Genomic DNA, 23,567 nt, shown 5'->3' with positions numbered 1-23,567 from the left:
GAAACAAAGATTGAGTGGTTTGGTCATACAAAAAGGCGTTATGCATGGAGGCAAAAAAACACGGCATTCCAAGAAAAGCACTTGCTACCCACAGTAAAATTTGGAGGAGGTTCCATTATGCTTTGGGGCTGTGTGGCCAATGCCGGCACCGGGAATCTTGTTAAAGTTGAGGGTCGCATGGATTCAACTCAGCAGTATCAGCAGATTCTTGACAATAATGTGCAAGAATCAGTGACGAAGTTGAAGTTACGCAGGGGATGGATATTTCAGCAAGACAATGATCCAAAACACCGCTCCAAATCTACTCAGGCATTCATGCAGAGGAACAATTACAATGTTCTGGAATGGCCATCCCAGTCCCCAGACCTGAATATCATTGAACATCTGTGGGATGATTTGAAGCGGGCTGTCCATGCTCGGCGACCATCAAACTTAACTGAACTGGAATTGTTTTGTAAACAGGAATGGTCAAAAATATCTTCATCCAGGAACTCATTAAAACCTACAGAAAGCGACTAGAGGCTGTGATTTTTGTAAAAGGAGGCTCTACAAAATATTCATGTCACTTTTATGTTGAGGTGCCCATACTTATGCACCTGTCAAATTTAGTTTAAATGCAGATCGCACATTTTCTGTTAGTACAATAAACCTCATTTCAATTCAGAAATATTACTGAGTCCATCATTTATTAGATATATGAAACTGAAATAGCTGTTGCAAAAACCCAAATTGTTATCAAGAAAAAAGGTTAACATTAATAGGGGTGTCCAAACTTTTTCATATGACTGTATATATATAAGAAAATTCTGGCTACTATGACTATGACTGAACAGTCCAGGGCACCTGCTGAATAACCCTTACTGCCAAAGAGACTACAGATTTTGACACAAAGAAAGTCCCATCATGCCAGATGTACCCAAAGCCCTGTAGAAGCAAGGTGCAGTAAAAGTACAGAAATGCTGGTAGGTTAAGGGGTGTATAAAAGTTGTGAGCTCTCCTATGGACTGTTAAAGTACAGCCACTCCAGAGTCTGACCAGTAAAATTTGGAAGAAGACTAATTTAGGAGAGGCAGATATCGGCAACGGCAAAACAGAAGATTCAGAAAGACAGACTGTATTCTGTGGATGGAGACTGTAGATTCCGGTGAACGACAGGAAAGAGATGAGATGGGTGATATCTTTATACCTAAGTGCAATATTTTACTTCATTCCATCATCAACAATAAAGTTGAGTAGACAAATATGTTCCTACACTTCTCTCATGTGATACTTTATCGGGTCAACAATACTGACAACAGGGGGATTGTAGAGGGAAGTGTCCCCCAATAATATCAATATATATACAGTATGTGTGTGTGTATATATATGTGTCCACCCATATCCTGTCCACCGCCATTAACTTGAGAACGGTGGCAGCTATAGGAGTTAGCATTTTTATCTCGAAACCGGAATGAGATAGAGAAAAAAAGTGAATTACAAAGTTGTAGGCATCATCAATTCAATACGAATCGACACCTTGCATAAAGAAATGCTATGATTAGAACGTGTAAAACTCACAAGGCTGCGGATGTGAAGCGATACCTCATGAAGACAATTTTTAACTTCACTTTTATTCTCTCTCATTTCGTTTTCGAGATAAATATAGTAACTCCGTTGTTTTCCACCAGGTGGCGCTATAGGCGGTTTCATTGCATAGCGCATGGCTACTTTACTATACCTAGACACCACTTCTATGCCTATAGCTGCCGCTGTTCTCAAGTTAATGGCGGTGGACAGGATATGGGTAGACACACACATCTCTATATCTATCTCTATCTATCTATCTATATCTCTATAGCTACACATACACATACATACACACACAGTACCCGGGTTGTTCCCTGCGTTTTTTGACCATTATCTACGGCAAAAACCACAGGGATCTGCAGAAAAAGAAGTGACATGCACATTCTTTTTCCTGCAGAAATCCTGCAGCAAAAGCTGTAGGTGAAAAAAAACGCACTCTGCGCACAGCATTTTTTTTTACATAGGTTTTGCTGGGGAAGGACTGCAGCAAGCTTATGAACATTTTCGGCAGCAAAACTGCAGTAAAAAATGCAGTGTGTGCACAGGGCCTTATACATGTTTGTGCTTTTCGATGACATTTTTGTCATCTGGGGGGGGGAGCCGCCTCGGAGCTTGAGAGCTTTGTACGTCACTTGAACTCCAACTCCTATAACATCTATCTCCCATTCCAGGCTGATCTGGCTAAGGTCTACTTTTTGGATATTAGCATATCTATTGGTGATCAGGGTTTCCTGACCACTGATATCTACCGGAAGACCTCCTCTGTGAATGCTCTGCTGCACGCATCCTCCAGCCATCCGAGATCCACTATTAATGCCATCCCTACAGGACAATTTATCCGTTTGAAACGGATTTGTTCTGACAAGAGTGTATTTGAGGATCGAGCCGGTGAGATGCGTGACAGGTTTAGAGAGAGGCTACAGTGCTAGATCCATTAAGAAGGCATATAGACGTGCCAAATCGGCCTTGCGAGACCAACTTCTGTTGAGATTTAACCCCGACAAGACACGACGTGCTGAGCCGAGGGTTCGTTTTGTCTCTTCCTTCAATCGTCAGTGGGACCACATTTGAGGTATCCTCACAAAACATTGGTCTGTGTTAAAAACAGAACCTGTTTTGAGGGATATACTACCCGAGCGACCTCTTATGACGGCTCGTCGGCGCCTGAGCCTGTGCGATATGTTGGTCCACAGTCACTATGTGACACGAAATAAATTACCATTCTCGACTGGACGTTCCAGATGTGGATCCTTTCCATGTGGCTCATGCCTCACGTGCCGTCATGGCAACATTATCAGGGCGACATTCTTTGCTTCCTCCAATGGATCGAAAACGTTCGAGATCCGACACTATATTTCTTGCAGCAGCACGGGCGTAATTTATTACGCCATGTGTGAATGCAATTTAATATATGTCGGACTCACAAGTCGTGAACTTAGGGTCCGGACGAGGGAGCATATCAGGGATATTATTGCCGCCAAGCAGGCAAAACCAGAGGATGTTGATACCCTAAAGACTATTCCCCGCCACTTCAGGTTGAATCACGGTTCGGACCCCTCAGGCTTTAAGGTGAGGGGGATCGACCGGGTGTACCTTGGACTTAGAGGTGGGGATATTCATAAGGCGTTGGTACGGGCGGACTTTCAGTGGATTTTTCTTCTCGACACAGTGGTACCCAGTGGATTGAATGAGAGACAGACTTTTGCGTCTTTCTTATGATCCAGCATGTCTCTTCTGCGATTTATTGGCTTTAATGGGCTCTATGTTGGTTGTGTGATCTATGTGTCGGTCGCTTTTTTCGAGTCTTTTTAATCATTTTTATTTTTTCCTTTTATAAATTAAAATTTTTCCCCTGTATTTGTTTTTTCAGTTTACCTCGTCTTTCCTATTTTGTGTCCTTGCCTGATGACCCCTATGTCATACCTAAAACCATTGTCCTACTGCTCAGTAAAAAAAGAGAGAAAAATAGAAAGGAAAAGAAGGAAAAAAAACTTCTATATATGATCATCACTGAATATGAACTTATTCTATCACTCTACAGTTGTATTATTAACTTATATTATGATATGGTGATCTACTTCATATGTGTAATCTCAGCTATTGCTGCGATACTATAACTACAATGAAGTGTTAATTATTCCTATTTTTTATGATGCTCTTAGCCTGTTTTGTATAAACTGTACGACTTGCCCTTACTCTTGCCAGTATATGACATGGCATCTGCAGTCGCGCTCACTGGTTGCGGGATTGAGCATGCGCAGTGGGTGCGGCTCTCCTCTCAGTGTCCCCTGGGTAACATTGACGTCACTAAGGGAGTTTCCCTAGCCCAGGCGACACTGGAGTAGCAGCCCACACCGGTGCCGTGCATCCCTGCCCCATGGAACCGCGACAGGTGCTGCAGATATAATACTCACATCTCCCCTTGTTGTCCACGGTCCCCCGAGGAAGTCACTACACGAAACACGTGTTGGGACTGTTCCCCATGTGTGCCCGCATGTGTTCTCATCCACTCTGGTAAGCCCCTTCTTGGTTCTTGTGCTGTGGGGATTATGTATGCACCCTCTGTTTTACTGATATTTAAACTGTGTTTCTGTCCAGTGTATCACCCCTTTGTGGGTAAGCTGGCTGTATATTGAATTTTACCTTTTTGTCCAGCACGTACCATTGTGGGGAGCTAGTATGTCTCCTATACCTCTATACCTTTTGCATGCGGCCCCACATGGGGAATCTATTCGCCTCTCCTTGTCTAAAAACCTTTTCTTAATGTTTTATGATTGTCTATACCCCTGTTATTTCTTGTGTCTGACCAATTAAAATAATTTTCATGTGCACTAGCGCGTATGATTGGTGATTTTGTGATCATGGGGTAAAGGGCTATTCAGGCAAATTAAAAGACTTCTGTTTCTCCTTTATGCATATGTTTATTGAAGTTGTTGCATATCATCTTCGATGAAATCCATATACACTGCTCTGTTTGTTCTATTTGTGCATGGTCTGAAGCGCAGGAGGCTTCAGATCACGCGCAGTGCGCTTGTGAATCCGCCAAGCGTACACCTGAATAAGAAAGCTGCGCAAATAAGAAGTGCGCACGATTTTCAGGAGCTGATGGTGAAGTCGCTCATGTAAATCCATGGTATCAAGCCTACAGGGGCAGGTTACCACAGAAAGAGGGCAAAAAGGATGGGGTGAAGCAATGCCCATGGGACTAGTCATTCTGCTCATTTACATATGGAACATGCAACTTATAAAACTTTTTTTTTACAAATTAATTTTACACAAAATTACAATACAGGGATGGGTAGGAAGGGGTTTCTAGGCCACACATCACCCTGCTTGTAGGTTACAAGGCATATGGTACCTGATAGGTTCCCTTTAATTAATTGCTTGATCAAATATAGGAGGGTAATTTTCACATTGCTAATTTTGTGCTGCTGTCGAAGGTTAGTAGAAATTTACAAATAATCCCCGCCAGTAAAAAGGTTCACCACCCCTGGTTTAAACATAACAGTCAAACATATAAACTTAAATGTATGACTAACATAAAATAGAACACGGCAGGTAATAAAAACCATTGTCAGAAAAAAAAGAAAAAAAAAATTGTTTAGTCACCAAGGGCTTAAAATAGCTTTTTCCCAGTGTGAGTTCTTTGATGTCTAACGAGGTGTAATTTCCTAATAAAACATTTCCCACATTCTGAACATGAAAATTACTTTTCTGTGTGAATTTTCTCATGTGTACGAAGGTTACGTTTGATATTAAAACATTTCCCACATTCTGAGCATGAAAATGGCTTCTCCCCTGTGTGAATTCTCTCATGTTTAAGAAGAGAAGATTTATCTGTAAAACATTTCCCACATTCTGAGCATGAAAATGGCTTCTCCCCTGTGTGAATTCTCTCATGTCTAAGAAGAGAAGATTTTTCTGTAAAACATTTCCCACATTCTGAGCATGAAAATGGCTTCTCCCCTGTGTGAATTCTCTCATGTCTAAGAAGAGAAGATTTATCTGTAAAACATTTCCCACATTCTGAGCATGAAAATGGCTTCTCCCCTGTGTGAAATCTCTCATGTGTAAGAAGATGAGATTTGCTATTAAAACATTTCCCACATTCTGAACATGAAAATGGCTTCTCCCCTATGTGAATTCTCTCATGTGTAACAAAAGATGATCTATCTGTAAAACATTTCCCACATTCTGAGCATGAAAATGGCTTCTCCCCTGTGTGAATTCTCTTATGTTTAAGAAGATTAGATTTGATATTAAAACATTTCCCACATTCTGAACATGAAAATGGCTTCACCCCTGTGTGAATTCTCTCATGTCTATGAAGATGAGATTTTCTAATAAAACATTTCCCACATTCTGAGCATGAAAATGGCTTCTCCCCTGTGTGAATTTGCTCATGTTTAAGAAGATTAGATTTGATATTAAAACATTTCCCACATTCTGAGCATGAAAATGCCTTCACTCCTATGTGAATTCTCCAATGATAAGCAAATTTCTTTTTATCTGTAAAACATTTCTCACATTCTGAGCATGAAATTGTTTTCAATCTTGTGTGCGTTCTTTGATCTTTAACATTTCTGACACTATTGTTTTTCTTAACAGTCTGTGGTGGATGAGGAGATAGTTCTTTCCTTTGATGGACTGAGAGTATATTTGAGATGTTTCCATGCTCTTCATATGTATCTTGTGTGTTGCTACAATCATCTGCTTTACAATATGAAGATATCAGATGTCCTTCGGAGCTGATGGTACAGTCATCTGCCAAGAAGAAAACGGATTTAATTTTTAAACAAAATAAACTTAAAAATTTAAGTAATCTAAATATGAAAATTACAAATTTAAGAAAGTAGAAAATGTCATAGAAATTGTATGTAACAATATTACTAATAACTCATCAAAGTGATCGAATATTTTATACGTGCGTAAAAATAATCATTGTTGGCAACGTATCCCTTTGTGTAAATAGAGAATGTTCTGCAATATGAAACTGCATAAGAGAACAGAATAACCATCAGTATACATCAAAATGAAAGTTAATGAGCCTCAATAAACTTGTTATATCATCAGTTATATTCTCCCTGCAGCCGGTCACTTTCAGTCTTCAGGGACAGTAGAGCGTTGTACGAGGGGCTGCTGATAAGTCTTTTGCTTTACCCAGAAAGAAACGAGATAGGATGATGAAACCTAGCAAAAAGAAGGATTTCGGTTGTGCCTCAAACCAGGCATCCGTAGCAGTGGCATCAGAAATGGTGTGAAATTTGGTACCTTGAGGTGTTTCTTCAGGTTTGGAAACAGATGATAGTCGGAGAGAGCTAGATCTGGTGAATAAGGTGGGTGGTTAACCAGCTGGAAGTCCAGCTCTGTCAGTTTTGCCGTGGTCGCTTGTGCAGTGTGAGCGGAGGCGTTCTCTTGCAGGAACAAGATTCCTTTGGACAGCTTGCCATGCCTTGCGGCCTTCAGAACTGCTTTCAGTTGGTCCAAAAGTCCAATGTAATTCCTTGCATTGATGGTGGACACCTTTTGAAGGTTGTCCACTAGCAGCACGCCCTCCTTATTCAAGAACACAGATGCCATCACCTTAGTGGCTGATTTTTGCAGCCTAAACTTCTTTGGACAAGGAGAACCACTGTGCCTCCACTCTTGACTTCTCCTTGTTTTCAGGGTCATACAAATAAATCCAGGTCTCATCCATAGTGACCAGTCGATCCAGGAAGTTTTTAATAGCTTCATGTTCAAATGGTCATGGATAATGAGTGACACAAACATGTTCACGGGAAATCTCCATGATGTCTGCTATAACTTTACCTGAAATTGGATTCTCCAGTATGAGGTTGAGTACAGCATCGACGATCTCCAAAACAACAACCACTCTCAGTTGTGCAGGACGTTCCTCATCATTGGTGCTGAAGTGGCCCATTTTAAATTTGGCAACCCAATTCTTAACTGTGGAATATGAAGCGCATTGATTCCCCAATGTCTGCGACATATCACCATGAATATCCTTCGCGGACTTCCTTTGCAGAAACAAGAATTTTACCACTCCTCTGCTCTCAGTTGCTGTGAATAACGCAGTAAACTCCGCGTGCGTAGAACACTGTTGCCATAAGCAACAAACACAAAAGTTTGAAAACATATTACACACATAAGGCTTTCATGTGATGTAACATTCGTTGCCATGGAAACAAAAAAAAGATCACAAAGCCAAAGACTTATCAGCAGCCCCTTGTATCAGACATCTCTCTCTCTCTGAGCAGTGCCTGTTACAGCTCCTTGCACCGCCTCGGTGACTACCTCAAGTTGCACAGTGCAGGGTGGAGGAGCCACATGTTCATGTATTAGGAAGCAATGGCATTGCAGCACACATAAGGATGGATAAACGCAGGGAATTTTCTGCTTTCTGTTATAATCTACTCCTGGCTGTGACTATGTCATGAGTGTGCCACAAGCTGATGTGACCTCAGAGGGGATCTGGAATCAGAAGGTCACAGTGTGTTGTTGATCGCAGATCTGCTTCTGTCTGCTTGTCGTTTGCAGAGTTGGAGTGTATTTAATTTCCTTCAGGCAGTGAAAAGGTTAAGGTTCACTTGTATGCTACAGTGATCTAACAGGTATTTGTAATCTCAACTGCAACCACTCCCTTCTGCTATAAAAATCTTCTTCCTCACGCCTTCCTATGTCGGCTATAGCTCATACCTATACTGTCCACTTGGAAGGAGCCAGTTCCTGAAGAAAGCTGAGGTGTCACTTCAGTTGCAGCTGAAGTTCCTGGCTGCAGGGTTATTTGTTGTGTCTTTCCTCCTGTTTGTCTTTCCTACAGGCCGCTTTACACGCAGCGACATCGCTAAAGCGATGTCGTTGGGGTAACGGAATTCGTGACGCACATCCGGCCTCGTTAGCGATGTCATTGCGTGTGACACCTACGTGCGATCAGAAAAGGTCGCAAAATCGTTCAAAATCGCTAATCGTTGACATGCTCCCCTATTCCCAATTATCGTTGCTACTGCAGGTACGATGTTGTTCGTCGTTCCTGCGGCAGCACACATCGCTATTGTGACACCGCAGGAATGAGGAACCTTACCTTACCTGCGTCCCGCCAGCAATGAGGAAGGAGGTGAGCGGGATGTTCGTCCCGCTTATCTCCGCCCCCCGCTTTGATTGGGCGGTCGCTTAGTGAAGGAGGTCCTTAGAAAGGAGGTGGTTTGCCGGTCACAGCGACGTTGCTAGGCAGGTAAGTATGTGTGACGGGTCCGAGCGATGTTGCGCGCCACGGGCAGCGATTTGCCCGTGACGCACAACCGATGGGGGCGGGGTAAGCACGCTAGCCATCTCGCTAGCGAGATCGCAGCGTGTAAAGCAGCCTTACCTCATGTTGTCTAATTGCAGTGACAAGACTAGCGTCTTATTGGCCTTCACTTGTCAGGGTGATTTCAGAGTCAGGGAGAGCTTAAGCACGTGATCATCATGCGGAGGGAAGGACTTGTCTAGAGACGTTAGGGAGTGCAGGTATCAGCCTCACGTAAATGCTGGGAGGTGACCCCATTCCCCTCTCCCTAGCGCCAGGGCCCTGCATTGTAGCGTTACTTTGGTGTTCTCCCTGTGCTAAGCAGCTCGCAAGGTGAATTCTTGGACCAGGCACAACAGGTGAAGTCATGCCGTGACAAACTATGAGGCAATTACCGTATTTTTCGGACTATAAGACGCACCCTGGTTTTAGAGGAGGAGAATAGGAAAATAAAATTTTAAACAAAAAATGTGGTCATGACACAGTGTTATGGGACGAAGATCTGCTGCTGACACTGTTATGGAGGTAATGTCCCCAAATTCTCTACTAAGGTACCCCATCCTGGTAATGATCCTCCTGCCTTGTATATGATACTGCTCCTATACCCCCATCCTGCTCCTATACCCGCATCCTGCTCCTATACCCGCATCCTGCTCATATACCCGCATCCATCCTGCTCATATACCCCCAGCCATCCTGCTCATATACTCCCATCCTGCTATATGCCCCCATTGTTCTCATATACCAGCATCCTGCTCATAATATACCCCCATCCTGGTATATGGCCTGTATCCTATGGCACAGAGAAAAAAAAAATAAACGTTTATAATCACCTTTCCTCACTCCCTGCAACATCGATCATCTTCCTTTCTGTCACAGCAGCAGTGTCGCTGACTTGTGTGGTGCCATTCCCCTGCAGCATCGCGATGTCTTCCTGTCTGTGCCGGTCAGCTGATCTGTGTGGACACTAGCGGCGCGCACAGCGATGATGTCATCGCTGTGCTCACCGCTCTCTACAAAGATCAGGTGACCGGCACAGACAGGAAGACATCACGAAGCTGTAGGGGAACGGTGACGGGTGAGTTTACTGATTCACTGCACCCCGCGCTGATAATGATGCGCGGGGAGCAGTGAATACAGCCACACATGATCACTCCAGGCTGTAGTTGCCAGGGGTGATCATGCGGACCGGCTCTTTACTATGCGCGCGTCCCCGCCCACCTGTCAGCGTCGGCTTCAGCGCTGAGATGGGCGGGGGGATGGGCATGCATATGTAATGAGCGGGCCCACATGGTCATGGCAGGCTGCTACAGCCTGCTCGTGCCCCCGATGACCCGCTCCACCCTCATTCCCCACAGCCCTACATTCAGACTATAAAATGCACCCCCCACTTTCCCCCAACATTTGGGGGGAAAAAAAGTGCGTCTTATAGGCCGAAAAATACGGTACCTTAAAACTGTTTGTTTTAGGTTGTTTTTTTTTGTTTTTTTTTTTTTAAGTGAACTAACTAGCAGGATTTTGCTATATCAGGTATAACGGCACTGAGATACAGTGGGAACCTCCAGCTGTGACCGCAAATAATTTGAGTGATGTCACTGTTCATTGTTGCAACTCAGTCTTTGCCTAAAGCCCACAGTGTGTGGTCATGTTTCTTGTGGGATATTGTGTGGATTACTTCAGAACAGGGTGTTTTGGGGGTTAATAAATTGTGAAAGAGGGTGTATTTTTTGTATTTTATTTCAAATAAAGGATTTTTTGGTGTTTTGTGTTTATTCCTTTTCACTTACACATTAGTAATGGGGGAAGGAGAGTCACATAGATGCCTCTAGGGCTTAGCAGCAGCTGAGCTGTCATTAAACCCTTATTACCCTAATTGCCACCACACCAGGGCAATTGGGATGAGTTGGGTAAGATGCTGTGATTGCTCCTCGAAAGGATGCGACAATCCTGGATGGCTGCAAACTGTTATTTTTAGGCTGGAGGTCCAGCCTGAGAATACCAGCTCCCAGCTGTCGCCTATATCATGGCTGGATATCAAAATTGAGGGGGACCGCATGCCGATTTTTAGAAAATATTTATTTAATTATAAAAAGCCGCATGCGGTCCTTCTTATTTTGTTACAAAGCCAAGATAAGCACACAGCTGGGTGCTGCAGCCGTATGCTTTATCTGTGCTACGTATCCTAATATGGGGGGACCCTAAGCCAATTTTATATATTTATTTTTACACTAATCTAGGCACTCACACAGCATCTGTGATTGAAAACAGTCAGACATGCGGTCACACAGGGTGGGGGCGCAGTATGACTGCAACCAATCACAAACACCGGGACAACCAGTGGACGAGGGAAGCAGTGCATATGTATGAAGGATAATGAGCGGCCCTGGAAGTAGCGTTACAGCCATGTGGGAGACTGGTAAGTATAGTGTGCTTGCTCTAATCCCCCTATCTCTTCTATCACCATTTTAAAGCGCCTGATTCAGGTCCCTATAGACCTGGTTGCATCTGCCGATCCCGGGTATCTGCGGGTCCGGCCATCACTAGTCATTACTCCTTGCCGAAGCGATTACCTGTAGGATCCTCCTCTTTGCGCTGTTCATCTCCCCACACATCGCTTTCTCCTTTCTCCATTATGGCTTCAAGATGAATCTTTCTTGGATATTTGCCTCGATTTCAAAACTGTGAAAATAATAAATGTAAAAGTCACAAACAGAAGGAAAACTCTTCTGGAATGTTCTAGATGGATGCTTTTATTAGACTCTCGTGTGGCAACTGAGCCGCCAATTGCAAAAAACATCACCACCTCCTATATCACCAGTGCTGCCCTGAGAGTCAGTACAGCGGCACCTAGTGGTAGAAGCAGGCGTCTCTGGAGCAGGGTCCGATAAATGTACCACATTACGACAAAGTGATGTCTTTCATTATTTTGTCTTGACGTTTCAGATACCCTAACATTTTTTTTTTTTATCAAATGTGAATGGTTTTGTTTGGAAATGTTGTAGTTTTTGGGTATATAGTATTATCTTGTTTAATGGTGTCCGAAACATTTTTTTAAGTGCTATTAATTTGCTGTTAGACAGATCTGTTCCTTTTTTATTTATATTTGCAGCTCAGTATGGTCTAAGCCAGGGGTGGGGACCTTTTCTGTAGCCCCCAGGCAGATTGCTGGGGACCGAAGCGCTCAGGCTGGCAGCCGCAATATGCTGGATGCCATCCCTTTAAATCCCCATGTACACTGCGAGGATGCGCACGCAGCATTCATTAATGAACGCTGCGTGGGCAAACATTTAGGTCCTCGCGCTGAGAACTTACTTTGTGGGCAGGGTTAGCACATGTTGGGCTCCCGTCCCACCATCCTGAACATGCCTTCCCCCACAGTGCTGTGTGCCACCCCCAGTGCTGTGTGCTCTTGTGATGTCTATGATCTCCCAGTGCTGTCTGTGCCCCAGCCCCTACTGTGATAATGTGAAGTGGGGCCAGTAGGCGGTAGTCACAGGCAAAGGCTTCCTTCCGATAGGCGACCTGGCCCCACTTCAGAGGAAAACTGTTGTGGTCCTGGCTGGGTGTGTGGAGAGGTGCGGTGCTGTTCATTCCTCTCAGGAGGGACGCTTCTTGCCACTGTCTTGGGCAGGCCAGGACCAGATCGTGGAGGAAACGGAGACTGAGTTCTTATTAGGCTGGGGCCACACGGGGCACTACTGCGATGCTCGCATGAGACTCGGCTTGTGCTGGCAGCACAGCAGGAGCCGAGTGTCATACGAGTGTGCCTACCTCTGAGGTCTGACCCTGCGAGCAGACCTCAGCTGCGGGGGCGGGCTGGCTCTCAGGAGGGGAGGGAGGGATTTCTATCCCTCTCTCCTCCGTAGTCGGCTATTGCCATTCTCGCACTGCACTGGCAATACACCGGTGTACCGCGAGTGAAGTGCGATTTTTCTCTAGCCCCATTCACTTGAATAGGTGCGAGAGAAAGAGTCTCTGCTTACAATCGCAGCATGCTGCGATTGTTTTCTTGGTCCGATTATGGCTGAGAAAATAATCACTCATGTGTGCTGACACACAGGTTAGAATTGGTTCGAGGGGAATGCGATGTTTTATCGCACTCCACTCGCACCGATTTTCTCGCCGTGTGGCTTAGGCCTTAGGCTGAGGCCACACAGTGATTACTGAGAGTCCTTGCATGACACTCGGCTCACGCTCGCACCCTAGTGGGAGCTGAGTGTCATGTGACTGTAGTCCGATCGTGTGATCAGACCACAGCTGCAGAGGGGAGAGCCAGTGCTGCAGAGGGGAGGGATTTATCTCCCCATCTCCTCCATTGCCAACTGATGTAAGAATTGCACTGGCCCCATAGAGTAATATTGGTCCGAGTGGAATGCGATTATCACATTCCACTCTCTCCGTATTATTCGCCGTGTGTGCTGAGCCTTAAGGGGGCTTTACACACTACGACATCGCTAATGCTAAGTCGTTGGGGTCACGGAATTCGTGACGCACATCCGGCCGCATTAGCGATGCCGTTGCGTGTGACACCTATGAGCGATTTTGCATCGTCGCAAAAAAGTGCAAAATCGCACATCGGTGACATGGGGGTCCATTCTCGATTATCGTTACTGCAGCAGTAACGAAGTTGTTCTTCGTTGCTGCGGAAGCACACAACGCTGCGTGTGACGCCGCAGTAACGAGGAAGCTCCCCTACCTGCCTCCCGGCCACAATGCGGAAGGAAGGAGGTGGGCGGGATGTTACGACCGCGCTCATCTCCGCCCCTCCGCTGCTATTGGGCGGCGGTTCAGTGACGTCGCACGGACCGCCCCCCTTAGAAAGGAGGCGGTTCGCCGGTCACAGCGACGTCGCAGGGAAGGTAAGTATGTGTGACTGCTCTGGGCGATGTTGTGCGCCACGGGCAGCGATTTGCCCGTTTCGCACAACAGATGGGGGCGGGTACCCACACTAGCGATATCGGTACCGATATCACATTGTGTAAAGTGGCCTTTACACAACAGTTCTTTACTACACAGTTTCTGGAAGGCAACTTTACACGAGAAGTAGTGGGCACATCTCATAGTACACTTCATTAGTATCAAACACCAACAGCCGCATTTCCTCTAAGTTCACCTCAGCTGTTATTATTGTGGATGCTCCCTGTCCTCCTGCCACTGCCCGGCCTTGCACAACGGAGCCGTCTCTGAGAGTCAATCCAGTCCCTATGCAGTTCAACGTCCTCCCAGGAACAGGCAGTAGCGACGCTCTCATATCTGCCATACTGGACTGCATACTCGTCTCGCATCCAACTCCAGTCCCTACCCACAAGGGGTGCTACGGCCGACAACCAGTATTAGATTTTTCTACTGGTTTTCATTTTGGGTTACAACCACCCTCCGTGTGTCCATGTTTTCTCACACTATCCTTGTGAGTAGGGGTATGGGGGAGGGAGGCAGAAATAAGTCTTCCATTTGTTTGTAAAGACCTGTCCCATCCTTTGTTGCTCATCCCCCATCCAGTAAAGTCGCCTCCAGGGGAGGGATCAGGATAACTGCATTTTATGGCTTTTCCTGTTGATGTTCTCCCTGCACCTCTGGATTGTGATGTGGAACTTCAAGGAAATCTAATTCCCAGACACAATAAGAAAATATATTAACCACAAAAGAATACATCGATCCATATCAAAATCTATATAAAGTTTTTTCAGAAGTCACCATAACCAATAGTTAGACTTGAACTGACTCTGTTACCATGTTTGAAACAATAATAGTAGTGGCAATGTGCCAGAAACATTTTTCTTGCAAAAATACAAAATATTTTATTTATAGAGCAATGCGACATAGGAACACACAGAGAGTGAATATAGTGAATTAAAAACAATGCACACAAGCACAAAAACCAGGGCAGCAATGCATGTCGGGGCTACTTATATGTACAGATCTCAATTATATGGACAATATAATATGTGAGAGATCAAAAAAGTGGTCAAAGGTGGACAACTGCTTAATTATGTAATTATTGTAATAATCTCGATATAACAGGTTTGGCCACTAAGGGTCTCATATGGTTGAGACACCAATTGATTATGGGGTTAATGCAGGATAAAAACTGCAATGACAATTATAGTGACAATGCACCATGCGATATAGATTATATTAATATACCGTAGTGGTCTGAATGGTATCTTTATATCACTATAATGAGAACAGATAATATGAAAAACTGCCACTGATAATATATACACCAGTGTGTTTGTCTATAGTAGCAGTTAGACGTTATTACCAAGTTTGGCCACTAGAGGTCTCACATAGTTGAATCACCAATAATTACAGAGTTAATGCAGGGCACAGACTGCAATGATAGTTTGTAGTACATATATATCATACGTTGTAATTTAATGCTGATATGCCATATTAATCTAGATAGTATTTTTAAACATTATAGAAAAATAGCAGACATTGTAAAGACTTGCTATCAGCATTAACATATATGTCAGTATAATCCTATAAACATAGTACATACAGGCTGGTGTGCTACTACCAGAGCAGCCTTACATCACATTATATTATTAGAGAACCATGTCATAATGCAGTGATATATAGCAACAATAGATGAAGAGATTTGAAGCTGTATGCCTATTGCAAAATAAGCCGCTTCTGCAGGAAAGTGCCAGTCGCCCACCTGTTAGTAACCTAGCTATGCACGCTGCCCTGCACCTCAACACGTGTTTCGCTCTTCCCGATGAAGCAAGAGCGAAACACGTGTTGAGGTGCAGGGCAGCGTGCATAGCTAGGTTACTAACAGGTGGGCGACTGGCACTTTCCTGCAGAAGCGGCTTATTTTGCAATAGGCATACAGCTTCAAATCTCTTCATCTATTGTTGCTATATATCACTGCATTATGACATGGTTCTCTAATAATATAATGTGATGTAAGGCTGCTCTGGTAGTAGCACACCAGCCTGTATGTACTATGTTTATAGGATTATACTGACATATATGTTAATGCTGATAGCAAGTCTTTACAATGTCTGCTATTTTTCTATAATGTTTAAAAATACTATCTAGATTAATATGGCATATCAGCATTAAATTACAACGTATGATATATATGTACTACAAACTATCATTGCAGTCTGTGCCCTGCATTAACTCTGTAATTATTGGTGATTCAACTATGTGAGACCTCTAGTGGCCAAACTTGGTAATAACGTCTAACTGCTACTATAGACAAACACACTGGTGTATATATTATCAGTGGCAGTTTTTCATATTATCTGTTCTCATTATAGTGATATAAAGATACCATTCAGACCACTACGGTATATTAATATAATCTATATCGCATGGTGCATTGTCACTATAATTGTCATTGCAGTTTTTATCCTGCATTAACCCCATAATCAATTGGTGTCTCAACCATATGAGACCCTTAGTGGCCAAACCTGTTATATCGAGATTATTACAATAATTACATAATTAAGCAGTTGTCCACCTTTGACCACTTTTTTGATCTCTCACATATTATATTGTCCATATAATTGAGATCTGTACATATAAGTAGCCCCGACATGCATTGCTGCCCTGGTTTTTGTGCTTGTGTGCATTGTTTTTAATTCACTATATTCACTCTCTGTGTGTTCCTATGTCGCATTGCTCTATAAATAAAATATTTTGTATTTTTGCAAGAAAAATGTTTCTGGCACATTGCCACTACTATTATTGTTTCAAACATGGTAACAGAGTCAGTTCAAGTCTAACAATAAGAAAATAACAGTCACAGGAATCCTATTACAATGCAATGTCACTTCCCATGACTCCTGTCCCTTTTTATTGTATAAATTGAACATGATGCACATGACATATTAAAATATTTGCAGACCAATATGAGATGTGAGAGCCGAGATCCAGTACCGTATATACCACTTAGGGCTCTTGTCCACTTGCACACCGCTTCCGATGCGACAGCATCGGAAACAATATGCTAATGACCCTCTGCTGCGGGTGTCAGCCGAGGGTCATGCGACTGTAATGCGATCGCATCACAGGAGCGGAGAAGATGGAGGGAGCACTTTCTCCCATCTCCTCCGTTATCTGTCTCCCCGATTTTACACACGCGTGAGCCGAGACTCGGTGCAAAACGCAGCATGCTGCGATTGCACCGAAAGCACGATTCGTGCCGGAGAAAATTAAGCACGAGGACACTGTCTCATAGCTTAACACTGGTGCGAGTGCGATCCGACTTTTTATCGGATCGCACTCGCACATGAAAATCGCAAGTGGACAAGAGCCAATACATTTACCATAGGGGCTGTCAGGGGCATTGGTAAGGTCAGAAAAGATCAGGGAAGAAGCCAAGAGATATTTTGCCACCGATCCTCCCACCCAAACAAAAATGTAATACAACAGTCTGCACCCCCGTATAGAGCCCACACCCCATATACAGCCCACACCCCATATACCCCCCTATACAGCCCACACCCCATATACCCCCCTATACAGCCCACACCCCATATACCCCCCTATACAGCCCACACCCCATATACCCCCCTATACAGCCCACACCCCATATACCCCCCTATACAGCCCACACCCCATATACAGCCCACACCCCATATACCCCCCTATACAGCCCACACCCCATATACCCCCCTATACAGCCCACACCCCATATACAGCCCACACCCCATAGACCCCCCTATACAGCCCACACCCCATATACCCCCCTATACAGCCTGCACCTCATATACCCCCCTATACAGACCACACCCCATATACCACCATATAAAGTCCTCACACCATATAAAACCCACTCCCCATATACCCCCCTATAAAGCCCGCACCCCATATACCCCCTATACAGCCCACACACCACCATATAAAGCCCTCACACCATATACAACCCACACCCCATACACCACCATATAAAGCCCTCACACCATATACAACCCACACCCCATATACCACCATATAAAGCCCTCACACCATATACAACCCACACCCCATACACCACCATATAAAGTCCTCACACCATATAAAACCCACTCCCCATATACCCCCCTATAAAGCCCGCACCCCATATACCCCCTATACAGCCCACACACCACCATATAAAGCCCTCACACCATATACAACCCACACCCCATACACCACCATATAAAGCCCTCACACCATATACAACCCACACCCCATACACCACCATATAAAGCCCGCACCCCATATACAACCCACACCCCATATACCACCATAAACAGCCCGCACCCCGTGTATCCCCCATATACAGCCGCACCCCATGTATCCCCCATATACAGCCGCACCCCATGTATCCCCCATATACAGCCCGCACCCCATGTATGCCCTGTACCCTGATCTCTCTCCGGTGTCCCGTCTTCGTCACGTGTTGCTGCTGCTGCTGCTTTCCGCTCTGGAATAGTCTCGTAGAGAAGCTGCCGCCGGGAGGGGTGACGTCACAGGAAGTAGGCGGAGTCCAAAGAAGAACAGTGATGTGGACATGGACTCTGGAGACTGAGATCACAGTGAAGAGGAGCGGGTTGAGGGGAAGGGCTGTGTGAGGCTGAGGAGAAGGGCTGTGTGAGGCTGATGAGAAGGGCTGTGTGAGGCTGATGAGAAGGGCTGTGTGAGGCTGAGGAGAAGGGCTGTGTGAGGCTGAGGAGAAGGGCTGTGTGAGGCTGAGGAGAAGGGCTGTGTGAGGCTGAGGAGAAGGGCTGTGTGAGGCTGAGGAGAAGGGCTGTGTGAGGCTGAGGAGAAGGGCTGTGTGAGGCTGAGGAGAAGGGCTCTGTGAGGCTGAGGAGAAGGGCTCTGTGAGGCTGAGGAGAAGGGCTCTGTGAGGCTGAGGAGAAGGGCTCTGTGAGGCTGAGGAGAAGGGCTCTGTGAGGCTGAGGAGAAGGGCTCTGTGAGGCTGAGCAGAAGGGCTCTGTGAGGCTGAGCAGAAGGGCTCTGTGAGGCTGAGCAGAAGGGCTCTGTGAGGCTGAGGAGAAGGGCTCTGTGAGGCTGAGGAGAAGGGCTATGTGAGGCTGAGGAGAAGGGCTCTGTGAGGCTGAGGAGAAGGGCTCTGTGAGGCTGAGGAGAAGGGCTCTGTGAGGCTGAGCAGAAGGGCTCTGTGAGGCTGAGCAGAAGGGCTCTGTGAGGCTGAGGAGAAGGGCTCTGTGAGGCTGGGATGTGAGAATGGGGAGAGGGGCTGTGAGGATGGGATATGAGGGGCTGTGAGGATGGGATGTGAGGGACTGTGAGGAGGGGATGTGAGGGGCTGTGAGGATGGGATGTGAGGGGCTGTGAGGATGAAATGTGAGGGGCTGTGAGGATGGAAGGTGAGGGGCTGTGAGGATGGGATGTGAGGGGCTGTGAGGATGGGATGTGAGGGGCTGTGAGGATGGGATGTGAGGGGCTGTGAGGATGGGATGTGAGGGGCTGTGAGGATGGGATGTGAGGGGCTGTGAGGATGGGATGTGAGGGGCTGTGAGGATGGGATGTGAGGGGCTGTGAGGATGGGATGTGAGGGGCTGTGAGGATGGGATGTGAGGGGCTGTGAGGATGGGATGTGAGGGGCTGTGAGGATGGGATGTGAGGGGCTGTGAGGATGGGATGTGAGGGGCTGTGAGGAGGGGATGTTGAGGGGATGTGAGGATGTGATGTGAGGGGATGTGAGGATGTGATGTGAGGGGATGTGAGGATGTGATGTGAGGGGATGTGAGGATGGGATGTGAGGGGATGTGAGGATGGGATGTGAGGAGGGGATGTGAGGATGGGATGTGAGGGGCTGTGAGGATGGGATGTGAGGGGCTGTGAGGATGGGATGTGAGGGGATGTGAGGATGGGATGTGAGGGGCTGTGAGGATGGGATGTGAGGGGCTGTGCGGATGGGGTGAGGGGCTGTGGTGAGGGGTGTGGTGAGGGGATGTGGTGAGGGGATGTGAGGATGGAATGTGAGGGGTTGTGAGGATGGAATGTGAGGATGGGATGTGAGGGGCTGTGAGGATGGGATGTGAGGGGCTGTGCGGATGGGGTGAGGGGCTGTGGTGAGGGGTGTGGTGAGGGGATGTGGTGAGGGGATGTGAGGATGGAATGTGAGGGGTTGTGAGGATGGAATGTGAGGATGGGATGTGAGGGGCTGTGAGGATGGGATGTGAGGGTTTGTGAGGATGGGATGTGAGGGGATGGGATGTGAGGGGATGGGATGTGAGGGGATGGGATGTGAGGGGCTGTGAGGATGGGATGTGAGGGGCTGTGAGGATGGGATGGGAGGGGCTGTGAGGATGGGATGCGAGGGGCTGTGAGGATGGGATGGGAGGGGCTGTGAGGATGGGATGCGAGGGGCTGTGAGGATGGGATGCGAGGGGCTGTGAGGATGGGATGCGAGGGGCTGTGAGGATGGGATGCGAGGGGCTGTGAGGATGGGATGCGAGGGGCTGTGAGGATGGGATGCGAGGGGCTGTGAGGATGGGATGCGAGGGGCTGTGAGGATGGGATGCGAGGGGCTGTGAGGATGGGATGCGAGGGGCTGTGAGGATGGGATGCGAGGGGCTGTGAGGATGGGATGCGAGGGGCTGTGAGGATGGGATGCGAGGGGCTGTGAGGATGGAATGTGAGGATTGGCTGTGAGGATGGGCTGTGAGGATGGGCTGTGAGGATGGGCTGTGAGGATGGGCTGTGAGGATGGGCTGTGAGGATGGGCTGTGAGGATGGAATGTGAGGATGGGCTGTGAGGATGGGCTGTGAGGATGGAATGTGAGGGGCTGTGAGGATGGGATGTGAGGGGCTGTGAGGATGGGATGTGAGGGGCTGTGAGGATGGGATGTGATGGGCTGTGAGGATGGGATGTGAGGGGCTGTGAGGATGGGATGTGAGGGGCTGTGAGGATGGGATGTGAGGGGCTGTGGTGAGGGGCTGTGGTGAGGGGCTGTGGTGAGGGGCTGTGGTGAGGGGCTGTGAGGATGGGATGTGAGGGTATGTGAGGATGGGATGTGAGGGGCTGTGAGGATGGGATGTGAGGGGCTGTGAGGATGGGATGTGAGGGGCTGTGAGGATGGGATGTGAGGGGCTGTGAGGATGGGATGTGAGGGGCTGTGAGGATGGGATGTGAGGGGCTGTGAGGATGGGATGTGAGGGGCTGTGAGGATGGGATGTGAGGGGCTGTGAGGATGGGATGTGAGGGGCTGTGAGGATGGGATGTGAGGGGCTGTGAGGATGGGATGTGAGGGGCTTTGCGGATGGGATGTGAGGGGCTGTGCGGATGGGATGTGAGGGGCTGTGGTGAGGGGCTGTGAGGATGGGGAGAGGGGATGTGAGGATGGAATGTGAGGGTTTGTGAAGATGGAATGCGAGGGGCTGTGAAGATGGGATGCGAGGGGCTGTGAGGATGGGATGCGAGGGGCTGTGAGGATGGGATGCGAGGGGCTGTGAGGATGGGCTTTGAGGATGGGCTGTGAGGATGGGCTGTGAGGATGGGCTGTGAGGATGGGCTGTGAGGATGGGCTGTGAGGATGGGCTGTGAGGATGGGCTGTGAGGATGGGCTGTGAGGATGGAATGTGAGGATGGAATGTGAGGATGGGCTGTGAGGATGGGCTGTGAGGATGGAATGTGAGGGGCTGTGAGGATGGGATGTGAGGGGCTGTGAGGATGGGATGTGATGGGCTGTGAGGATGGGATGTGATGGGCTGTGAGGATGGGATGTGAGGGGCTGTGAGGATGGGATGTGAGGGGCTGTGAGGATGGGATGTGAGGGGCTGTGAGGATGGGATGTGAGGGGCTGTGAGGATGGGATGTGAGGGGCTGTGGTGAGGGGCTGTGGTGAGGGGCTGTGAGGATGGGATGTGAGGGTATGTGAGGATGGGATGTGAGGGGCTGTGAGGATGGGATGTGAGGGGCTGTGAGGATGGGATGTGAGGGGCTGTGAGGATGGGATGTGAGGGGCTGTGAGGATGGGATGTGAGGGGCTGTGAGGATGGGATGTGAGGGGCTGTGGGGATGGGATGTGAGGGGATGGGATGTGAGGGGATGGGATGTGAGGGGATGGGATGTGAGGGGATGGGATGTGAGGGGCTGTGAGGATGGGATGTGAGGGGCTGTGAGGATGGGATGTGAGGGGCTTTGAGGATGGGATGTGAGGGGCTGTGAGGATGAAATGTGAGGGGCTGTGAGGATGGGATGTGAGGGGCTGTGAGGGGCTGTGAGGATGGGATGTGAGGGGCTGTGAGGATGGGATGTGAGGGGCTGTGAGGATGGGATGTGAGGGGCTGTGAGGATGGGATGTGAGGGGCTGTGAGGATGGGATGTGAGGGGCTGTGAGGATGGGATGTGAGGGGCTGTGAGGATGGGATGTGAGGGGCTGTGAAGATGGGATGTGAGGGGCTGTGAGGATGGGATGTGAGGGGCTGTGAGGATGGGATGTGAGGGGCTGTGAGGATGGGATGTGAGGGGCTGTGAGGATGGGATGTGAGGGGCTGTGAGGATGGGATGTGAGGGGCTTTGCGGATGGGATGTGAGGGGCTGTGCGGATGGGATGTGAGGGGCTGTGGTGAGGGGCTGTGAGGATGGGGAGAGGGGATGTGAGGATGGAATGTGAGGGTTTGTGAGGATGGGATGTGAGGGTTTGTGAGTATGGGATGTGAGGGTTTGTGAGGATGGGATGTGAGGGGCTGTGAGGATGGGACGCGAGGGGCTGTGAGGATGGGACGCGAGGGGCTGTGAGGATGGGACGCGAGGGGCTGTGAGGATGGGACGCGAGGGGCTGTGAGGATGGGACGCGAGGGGCTGTGAGGATGGGACGCGAGGGGCTGTGAGGATGGGACGCGAGGGGCTGTGAGGATGGGACGCGAGGGGCTGTGAGGATGGGACGCGAGGGGCTGTGAGGATGGGACGCGAGGGGCTGTGAGGATGGGACGCGAGGGGCTGTGAGGATGGGACGCGAGGGGCTGTGAGGATGGGACGCGAGGGGCTGTGAGGATGGGACGCGAGGGGCTGTGAGGATGGGACGCGAGGGGCTGTGAGGATGGGACGCGAGGGGCTGTGAGGATGGGACGCGAGGGGCTGTGAGGATGGGACGCGAGGGGCTGTGAGGATGGGACGCGAGGGGCTGTGAGGATGGGACGCGAGGGGCTGTGAGGATGGGACGCGAGGGGCTGTGAGGATGGGACGCGAGGGGCTGTGAGGATGGGACGCGAGGGGCTGTGAGGATGGGACGCGAGGGGCTGTGAGGATGGGACGCGAGGGGCTGTGAGGATGGGACGCGAGGGGCTGTGAGGATGGGACGCGAGGGGCTGTGAGGATGGGACGCGAGGGGCTGTGAGGATGGGACGCGAGGGGCTGTGAGGATGGGACGCGAGGGGCTGTGAGGATGGGACGCGAGGGGCTGTGAGGATGGGACGCGAGGGGCTGTGAGGATGGGACGCGAGGGGCTGTGAGGATGGGACGCGAGGGGCTGTGAGGATGGGACGCGAGGGGCTGTGAGGATGGACGCGAGGGGCTGTGAGGATGGGACGCGAGGGGCTGTGAGGATGGGACGCGAGGGGCTGTGAGGATGGGACGCGAGGGGCTGTGAGGATGGGACGCGAGGGGCTGTGAGGATGGGACGCGAGGGGCTGTGAGGATGGGACGCGAGGGGCTGTGAGGATGGGACGCGAGGGGCTGTGAGGATGGGACGCGAGGGGCTGTGAGGATGGGACGCGAGGGGCTGTGAGGATGGGACGCGAGGGGCTGTGAGGATGGGACGCGAGG

The 23,567-nt window shown here is 48.4% G+C and overlaps 2 protein-coding genes across 3 annotated transcripts in view; one reads left to right on the top strand and one right to left on the bottom strand.

The window, feature by feature from the left end:
• LOC142263434 (uncharacterized) overlaps positions 1–23,567 on the top strand; it is a 151,970-nt gene that overhangs the window by 68,840 nt on the left and 59,563 nt on the right. The gene's annotated exons all lie outside the window — the stretch shown is intronic.
• LOC142263435 (uncharacterized) lies at positions 4,451–18,282 on the bottom strand. Of its 2 annotated transcripts, none has more exons than XM_075332216.1 (3): positions 18,198–18,282; positions 11,425–11,533; positions 4,451–6,330 (listed from the first exon to the last, which is right to left on the bottom strand). In XM_075332216.1, exons 2-3 carry the CDS (start codon positions 11,483–11,485, stop codon positions 5,273–5,275), a joined length of 1,119 nt encoding a protein of 372 aa, XP_075188331.1. In that variant the 5' UTR covers positions 11,486–11,533; positions 18,198–18,282; the 3' UTR covers positions 4,451–5,272. The 2 variants fall into 2 exon arrangements, with proteins under 2 accessions (XP_075188331.1, XP_075188332.1); XM_075332217.1 differs by lacking the exon at positions 18,198–18,282 and adding an exon at positions 14,320–14,538.

Source organism: Anomaloglossus baeobatrachus, unplaced genomic scaffold, assembly GCF_048569485.1.
Source record: "Anomaloglossus baeobatrachus isolate aAnoBae1 unplaced genomic scaffold, aAnoBae1.hap1 Scaffold_2577, whole genome shotgun sequence".
NCBI lineage: Eukaryota > Metazoa > Chordata > Amphibia > Anura > Aromobatidae > Anomaloglossus > Anomaloglossus baeobatrachus.
The sequence above is the reverse complement of the archived record's forward strand: the minus strand, read 5'-3'. Positions and strand labels throughout refer to the sequence as shown.